The 9,527-nt window shown below is 33.3% G+C and overlaps 1 protein-coding gene across 2 annotated transcripts; it reads left to right on the top strand.

Annotated features, from left to right (window-relative positions):
• The first annotated feature begins 4,619 nt into the window (after positions 1-4,619).
• On the top strand, positions 4,620-9,308 carry LOC105650969 (DNA-directed RNA polymerases II, IV and V subunit 12). Of its 2 annotated transcripts, none has more exons than XM_037635627.2 (4): positions 4,620-4,807; positions 7,782-7,854; positions 7,943-8,035; positions 8,911-9,308. In XM_037635627.2, exons 2-4 carry the CDS (start codon positions 7,815-7,817, stop codon positions 8,931-8,933), a joined length of 156 nt encoding a protein of 51 aa, XP_037491555.1. In that variant the 5' UTR covers positions 4,620-4,807; positions 7,782-7,814; the 3' UTR covers positions 8,934-9,308. The 2 variants fall into 2 exon arrangements, with proteins under 2 accessions (XP_037491555.1, XP_020532481.1); XM_020676822.3 differs by having other exon boundaries at positions 7,777-7,854.
• The last annotated feature ends 219 nt before the right edge of the window (positions 9,309-9,527 follow it).

Raw genomic sequence — 9,527 nt, 5'->3', positions numbered from 1 at the left:
TTTTTTTTTAAATAGAACTTTTATAGAGTCAAAAAAACCTTATCATCCATAACAAGAGAAGGATAGATTAAGGTACATCCTCTATCCAAAGTTGCTCCTCAACATCAAGGGAGAGAGCTAGCTTAGTAAGGGAATGGACAACTTTATTACCATCCCTATACACATGTAGGAAAAAAAAAAAAAAAAAAGAATAGAACATTGATTAGCTGCTAGGAGGCATTTAAGAATCCTTGTACCCAACTCATTGCGTGGAACAAATTGCGATTCAAGTTGTTTAATAGGGATAGACAATTTGATTCAAGAATGAAATCATGTAACCCATCTCGGTGGCTTTATATATAGCAAAAAAGGCAGCTTCCATCTCTGCTTGTTTTGGCGATAAGGAGAGTGAACATTTCAAAGACCCAACAACCATGACGTCTCCCATTGAGTTCTTAACTACCATTCCAAAATCGTAGTTACCATCAACACCCACGGCTGTGTCACAGTTAACCTTGTACAGGTTGCATCAAGTGGCTATATTTGTCTCGGTCCCGACTAGCTCTCGGCACTTTGACCACATTCGCTTGAGTCGCAAATTCAATCCATAATGTCATAGTAAGGTTGAGAATCTGGACTTTCGACATCCTTCTCCTCTCATGAATCCAAACATTCAATCCTCGCCAAGTTAACCAGGCTAACATAAAATATAACTGCAGTTGTTAGGCCTAAACACTGCTGCCATCGAGTTAATCCAAGTTTCAAAACATAGATGACCATCATGTATTAAGGCACAATGTACTAAGCAACCACACTCGCTGTGATTTTAGGCAATCCATCAAAACATGATCCAATGTCTCCTCCCTTTCGCTGTGCGTAACGCAAATCGGATCAACCTGCACTGTCTTCGAATCAGGTTCACCACAGAGGGCAATTTATCTTGATAAGCACGAAACATAAAATGTTTCACTATTGGAGAGGCATGCTGCTTCCAAAGATGCTGCCAAAAGGGATCCATCTGTATAGCTAGAGAACATGCAAAATTAGATGGAACTAAAGAGTGGAAAGTAAGATAAGTTGAATGAACTAAAAAAAGCCATTTTTTATAGCCGACCATACAGGTACATCAGTATCCCGTTGAAACATAAAGGGATACTACATATAAGGGTCGCCTTTTATGGGAGGAAGATGAAATTTACAAGAGGAAAATTTCATCCTCTATTATCTGCATCAATTAACTCATGGATCGTGGCTTTCTCGTCTAAAACCAAAGTGCACTTTATAATTAGATTGATTAGGCAGCCAGTTATCTCTCCAGTTTCTAACATCCCTACCATTTACAATAAGCAATCTTGACCCTTCCTGATAAGCCACCTTATTTCCATGAGACTCCGTCAAGCATAACTAGGTTGTGTACCTGTTTTTGCCTCTAAAAAGGATCGAGTTGGGTAGTATTTAGCTTTTAAGAACTTAGATAAAAAAGAATTATCATCGGTAGCTAGCCTCGAACATTGTTTGGCTAACATAGCCATCTTAAAACATTTTTAGTCTCTAAACCCCAAACCACTTTTTTTTTCAATAAAAAAAGTTTTTTCCATTGTGCTCTATTGATTTTTTTGCTCATTTTCTTTTCTTCCCAAAAAAACTAGGCCATAAGAGATTCAATTCTATTACAAATATCCTAAGGCAACAAGAAACAACTCATGGTATACGAGGAATAGATTGAATAACGACCTTTAATTATACCTCCTTACCTGCCTTGGAGAGCGTTTTTCTTTCAAGGAAGCTAGTTTTTTGCAATCCTATCAACCAGAAAACTAAATGGTTGTTTTTTCTTTCTCCCAATAATTGCTGGTAATCCCAAGTATTTGTTATGATGACCGATAACCCTAACTCCGAGCCTGACTTTAATGGATTCTTTCACCTCCAATGAAATATTCTACCTAAAAAAATATCAGATTTTTTCAAATTAACATATTTCCCTGATGCTCTTCCATAATCCAAGATAATCATTAAAATCTCATAAGCTTCTGTTTGAGTTGCTCTTGCAAAAATTACACTATCATCTGCAAAAAATAAATGAGAAAGAGGAGGGGCCCGCTTGTAAACCTTAACTTTATGCAAGAGCCACTCAGTTTTTGCCCATCGAATAAGAGCCAAAAAAACCTTTGCACACATTAGAAATAAATATGGTGATAATGGATCACCTTGTCGAAGTCATCATTATGGAACGAAAGCTTCTTAAAGCTCCCCATTGATCAATAGAGAATATGAAACAGAGGACAAACACTTCATTACTAAAGTAACCCAATTTCGATCAAAACTCATTTTTAACATAACTTTTTCTAAAAAACACCATTCTACCCTGTCATAAGCCTTGCTTATATCTAACTTTAAAGCCAACAGATCATTCTTAATAGTCTTTTTATTTTTCATATGATGGAAAACTTCAAAAGCCAATAAAGCATTATCTGCGATAAACCTACCTGGAACAAAAGCTTACTAGGATTCATTAATGACATGAGGTAGAATAGATTTCAACCTATTACCTATGGTTTTTATGATGAGTTTAAACATAACATTACATAGAATAATTGGTCATAAATCCTAAGTGAATTATGGATTATTAATTTTAGGGAAAGGGTAATAAAAGTGTGGTTAAGGGACTAAGGCGAATCACCATGATTCAAAATAGACAAAAGCTTCTGAACAGAAGGACCTATAATATGCCAAAAGTTTTGAAAAAAAGAAAGGAGGCATACCATCGGGACTTGGAGCCTTAAAAGATGCATTTGTTTCAAGCGACGAGAATTTCCTCCTTTGTATATGGTTCAGATAAATATATGTTCATCTCTACCATTACCTTGCTCTCTACTTTCTCTAGGACATCATCAAAATCAGATGGGTTAAAAGAAGTAAATAAATTTCTATAGTAATCAACCATAACCCCTCCATGCTCTGACCATCATGTTCTTTTTTTTTTTTTTTCTCTAAAATTCGCCTTAGAATGGAAAAAGGAAGTGTTCATATCTCCATCTTTCAACCATAAGACTGTAGACCGCTGACTCCACATCAGCTCTTCATAAGCAAACAATTCTTTTAGGTGATTTTAAATCTAATGTTGTCGACTAATACAACTTTCAGTTTGAGCACTCCGATGGAGATGATGGAATTGTTTCTGGCAGTCGACCATTTGTCGCGTAACAGACCCAAAATCAGCACGTTCCTACTGTTTCATGATCTACCCATAAAAAGCTATTTTGCCTCCCACGTTTCAAATATCATACTCATAAGAAGAACCGGTCCAAGCTTTTTTCACGGTTGAAGTGCAAGATTCCTTGTGAAGCCACATGTAATCGAATTTGAATGGCCTTTGAGATTTTCGGGTACTAGTTCCATGGTTATCCCCTTGAAACCGAATTGGCAATGGTCCGACCCCTGCGAGAATAAGTGCTTAACCTTATAATTAGGGAACAAGCTAATCCATTCCACTGTATCCACATACCTATCCGGTCGTTTCTTGATACTGCGAATACCTAACTGCCAATTACTCCAGGTGAGTTATAACCTGTAAAAGCTTTTTGTAAAAACCTTTTTTAACAGTTTTTTGTAAGATATTGACTATGTGAACCAAATGCGTGACTCCTTCGATTGTGGTCATTTTAGCTCAATTTATGAAAGTTCACGTTCAATTTGCCCAGTGGTCAAACCTAAGCTTTTTTTCTCCAAATGAGAAGTTCAGGTAAACATGGCCTCCGTTTTCTTCTAACCATTGTCTACCCTCCGTTTTCTTCTGACCACAACCAAACTACAGTATAGATGAACCAAAATCGACTGAAAGTTAATGGTTCAAAATTTTAAACTGAAATAGACAATTCAAAGGTTGATTAAAGTTAATGCTAATGTTAAAAAATAAATTTAAACCGACTTGAAAATGCGGTTTCATTCGATTGTAATAAAATATTTATTTTTATTTTGCAAAATTTTTAATCACCTAGTCTATCCTATAGCTAAAATTCCAAATAGATTACTGACTGATTCACTTTACTTAAAAAGCTAAAAGTCTAAAAACGTGAAATACATAATCTAAAATTATATTGTTTGATATAGATGGTAATTGAACAATGTTTTTTCTTCTTTAGTCCAAAATTACATTTTTTTTCTTTTCATTTTTCTAACAATTTATTTAATTAATAATATTATTTAGATAATACAATCATAATTTATTGAATATTTTGTAATTATTTGCAAACTCAATAAATTTTATTTTATTTCTTATATGAGTATAAACATTCTAACAGTTATTTTAAATAAAATTTTTTAATTTTTAAATTCACATTAAGTTTTTTGGAAAACAGATGTAATCCTAAAACCAAAGTTCCATTATTTTTCTGCAAAATAATAGAGGTGTTGCTAGAATCATGATCTGAACCGTCAGCTTATGGTAACCGTGATGGAACTAGCCGAATTAAAATCAAACCAAAACTGATGGTTCAATCTGAAACTGATGGTTCAAGCTGAAATCAACAGTTTAAAATTCGGTTCAGATTAATATTTTAAAAATTCCGAACCGGTGGAAGCAGTGGTTCCTGAACCGGCCATGCTATTCACTGTTCAGGGACCTAATTTCCTGAAAAGCAGCGTTTTAGACTCCGGTTTGGTAGAAGGACCGAAACCCGTAATTTTTTTCTCTCTTCGACTTGGAGCGTTCTCCATCTTCTTCGTTCTGATTCTCTCTCTGTGGCTCACTGCCGTTTGCCCGTTCACTGAGGTTGGAGTATACCGTTTCACTACCTATTTTCCAGCATCAATTTCGTAAAACTCTCAGGTAGGTATTATTTCTGTTATTTAGGATTTTTGATTTGGATAATTAATCCTCAAACTTATTACGATCCGTTTCAGACTTTAATTTCTGTTAGAAATTTATAATATCAATGATACGTTATCTATTAATGCTTCTTTGACACTCTTTCTGAAGTAGATCGAGTTGTTTCTTGCGATTTGATTAATTGCTGTTAATTTGATATAGAGTTAGTTTTTTCTTGGTAAACATATACTTTTTTTTTTTATTTTTTTAAGAAAAATGAACTTATATGCTAAATTGGGAGTGACTGTTTGGTTTGTTATTTTACTCTAATGAAGTTTTAGTCCTGATTTTCATGTTGTTAGTGGCTTTGATATTTTTTTTCTGACTACATTATACTTTGATTTGGGTGAAATTTAAGTGATTTGGATAGTTAATTCAAAAATTCATGGAATTTTGGGATAATATATGGTACTTTTAGCATTTCTTCTGATATATTTGCAAAGCAAATCCTAAACCAGCCTGGTTCAAAGCGATGGAGGATATTCATGAGGGATATTTAACCCCACTTCAACTAAAAGCAATTTCCATTGCGCTTTTTCTGCTTCAAAAGTTTATAAGCTTAACAGATGCCTTATTTAAACCCAGCAATGGCTTTTCAACCAGTTTATTCCTGCATTTTGAAGCCCTGAAACAAGCTTTTGATTCCTCTTTTTTAATCTCTTTGATTTCCTTTGAGTTATTTGGTAATAAACTTGTTGTCAAAAGGCATATTCGATAGTAGCTAATGTGCCAAAGCTTGACATTTTTGTTGCAGCAGCAACTACTATTTCATTATTGGAGTAAGTCATGCTGATTCGAAAACTCAAAAGGGCTAGATCCTTCGAGATATTGTAAATAATATAAACTTAAGTGATTCTATTTGGGGATCATTCAACTTTTCAGATTTCTGGGATTTTGTGTTGTTTTTGTTTGGGATAATTCAGGTTTTCAGATTTCTGGTCCAAAAAAAAAAAAAAAGAAAAAGAAAAGAAAATTTGCTTTCTGTTTTAAAATTGAATAAATTCAGTTCATTATGAAAAATTGGTCGGTTCGGTTTCTCGGTATAATAATTTGGTTTATTTGGTTTGCACTTGAACCAAACTGACCAAATGCTCACCGTTACTTTGCTCTCTTTTGTTGCCTCTCTCCGAATTCAACATATTTAGAATCTCTCCTTCGCACGTTTTATGCAAAACTTGAGCTCAATCTATCCTCTTAATTCGTAATCTGTCCAATAGTCAGCTTTAGCTACAATTAAAATCCTTGAATTTCAGGTAATTCATTTTGGAATTTTTTGATTCTATGGGATTTGTTGTTTTTGCTTTTTGTTTCTGTTGAAATTGGTTTGTGTAAGTTTTTGCTTTTTGTTTCTGTTGAAAATAAGAAAGAGTTGTTAATGCTTTGGACCTGGTAATTTGTTTTCTGAGACGGATTGTGGTTACTGGTTTCTGGGCTTTTTTTTTTTTTATTTTTTTATTTTATGCTTATTGATAATTTTCATGTGATTTTCATATTTTAGTTATTAACTTCATCTGTGCCTCTGAGTAGAGATGTTAAAACAGAGCAATTTGAGGTTTCGGATGTTATTTGGCCTCAACAAGTGTACTTTTGTTCTGGGTGTTTTTTTTGAGTTTTGTAATTTGTATGTAATATGCACATTCATTCTATGTGAAGCTTTTAGACTCTTGGGACTATAATAAATTTCTTTACCTGATTTAAGTTAAATGAGCTGGATTAACCTCATCTTGTCAATTATTTAATGTTGAACATGACTATGAACTTTGTTTAAGAACTCTGCATTTTTCTTCACCAATTGTAAATTATAGCAAGGTAACAGGATACAACGATATCCATCTGTTGAGACCTATGAAAATGTAATGCTTGTTTTTAATTTTTCTAACCTTGCATCCTGATAGGTGGAGATACATGGAACTTTTCATAGTGTAGAGTCTTTTCTGTATATATTCTTGGGTGAAGTTGCTTTATATTATCATCGTGGGGTATTCCAATAATTTCCTTTGAAATATTTGTGAATTAGAATACAGTCCTTTCATTACTGATCAGAACTGCAAGTTACAGTTTTGGTTGTATGTGTCATGAACATATATTTATACTCATTATCACAGAAGTTAATTTGTATTTGATACTGGCACTTCATCTTGTTCTTGCATTGTAATGGAATTTCAAGCTCTCTTCCTATTATTTGTTATAGTTCTTGTGTGAATTATCTTACATGTGTTTGCTTGGACGAATGCTTGGGAGTTTTCCAATATACTATATCCATTTTTTAGAACATACTTCTGAAGAGGGGAAGAAGCTGGTATTTCATCTGAATATCTTGTAGCTTCAGGTTAATAGGACCCGAGTATCTATATCCTTCACAGGTTAACTCCACACTACCTGTTAGCAACTAGTAAAACCCAAATAAATAAATAAATAAAACAAAGTATTTGTTTCAGGGAAATATTTTCATATATTAATATGTATTCTTTTGAAATGTGCAAGAAAATATATTATTAATATCAAATTGAAATATAAAAATTGAAAACTTAGATTTACTATTTTAAGAATATAAATTCATTTACTTATTAAGAGGCGACTTGCCATAAATTAAAAAAAAAAAAAAAAAAAGCAATTACAAATAAAATTTAAACCCAACATGAATCAAAATTAAACTTGGACCTTTGATTTTTAAATATTCACATTTGCACTTGGTTAAAGCCTCTATTTCTTTATCTAATTATTGTTGATGGTTGTAGTAGAAGTTGACACAAAACAACATAATGAAACATGTAATGAATAGTATTGTAAAGTAAGGACACAACAGCGTTTCTCTGTCTGGGTATTTTTTTTATCTTGTAATTTTTTATTCTATTTTTATGCATTCATTGGAAGATTTGAGATGTATATATATATCGAATAGACTTTAAAAACCTTTGTTTTCAATTTAGCACAGAAGCAGACAAAGCCCTAGAAAGAACCCAGACAAATGGATCCTCAACCAGAGCCAGTCAGCTACATCTGTGGAGGTATGTGATTCATGATTTTTAAAATTTTGTTTATATGGTTTTAATATTTAGTGATTAACAAAGAATTGACTGTATTTTGGGGTTTTAGATTGTGGAATGGAGAATACTCTAAAACCAGGAGATGTTATCCAATGCCGAGAGTGTGGATACCGTATTCTCTACAAAAAACGCACCCGTAGAAGTATGCAATTTTTTTCACATTTTATTAATTTAATTATTTTTGTTTATAGGTTTTGCTTTTGATTTCTTATTTAACCTTATTTTGGGTTTAAAATCTTATCAGCGGTCTTGTGAGTTCTTGAAGGAAAATTTATTTGATAATTTAAGCCTAAAAAAGGGAAAAATATGTATCTTGAGACAATATATGCATGTTTGAGAAGTGGGTAACTAGAAAAATTTAGAACATGTGTGACAAAAGAACGCAAGGGCAGAGGAAAACAGAAGTAGGAATAAGCATATGAGTACCAAATTGGAAAATTGTTGAACTTGATGATAAAAAATAAGGGAACTTAGTGGTAACACTAATTGTGGATCATCAAAAGTTCGTCATTGGTTGCGATGACTTGTGGATCATCAAAATGAGTGGGTTTTAAAACTATGTAAGCCCTTTATTTTTTGTATTTCATTTGGATGCATTTATCAGCAATATTTCAAGTTAAATACTTAAAAGTTAATTAATTGTGAGATTTTAATAAATAATTGTTTCATATTTAATTCGTATAATTGTGATTTTTTTTTTCTAAAAAAGTTATAATACCAGTCCATTGCAACATACTGACACATTTAAAATACAACCGGGACCACGATTTAAAATCATGCATCTAGTGCTTGTTTCTTTTGTGGAACTTTGCATACAATTATTAGGCACGTCACCCGCATGTACGTATGTGGACTTCTTATGTTAAAAATTGCAAATTGAGCTACTCATGTTAATATTTTACACGTCTAGATTTCAGCAAATCCCATGGTTTTGTCAAATGCAGATTAACCTTCCTTGACTCTAGACTTACCAGTGCTTAAACTCATAGTTTAACATGAAAAATTTGACTCTTGCAGTTGTTCAGTATGAAGCTCGCTAAGATTAGAAAGAAGATGTTGATTTTGATTAATGGAGGATGGAGAATGTCTTTGGTCTTACTATAACTAGCTGATGTGTTTGGTTTTCATGCAGTTTAAGAGAACATGTAAGAGCTATTGATATTACTGATTTTATATAGTTTCTATGGAATTATCACATTGATGCTGGACGATTAAAGTCATAGTTATTAAAGGCGCGCCTCAGAGGTGTGCCTTGCTTAAGGCTCAAGGGCTTGCGCCTCAACAGTCCTGAGGCGGGCGACTTCACTCAAGCTATCGCCTCTGGGTAGAGGCGTGCGCCTTTTTGCGCCTAAGGCTCGAAAAAGGCACGCCTTTCGATTTTTCACCAAATAAAAAAGATAATCGTTCCATACAAACCATTTTAGCCATTTCAATTTTATTGGTTTCATCATTATATTTAAATAGAGGAGTGTTATGATCACCATACCTTGATGACGATAATTGAGTTTGAGTTACATCCATTCCTACCTCACTTGGATGATTTAATTTTAAATGCCTATTGAAAGTGCCATAGCCTCCTCCAAGTTTGAATGCATATTCTTTTTGGCAATAATTACATCGAACCGCATTGATTT

This window comes from Jatropha curcas, chromosome 7, assembly GCF_041381405.1.
Source record: "Jatropha curcas cultivar XTBG-Jc1 chromosome 7, XTBG_Jcur_1.0, whole genome shotgun sequence".
Lineage (NCBI taxonomy): Eukaryota > Viridiplantae > Streptophyta > Magnoliopsida > Malpighiales > Euphorbiaceae > Jatropha > Jatropha curcas.
Note: the sequence above shows the minus strand (reverse complement) of the source record. Positions and strands in the feature narration are given on the sequence as shown.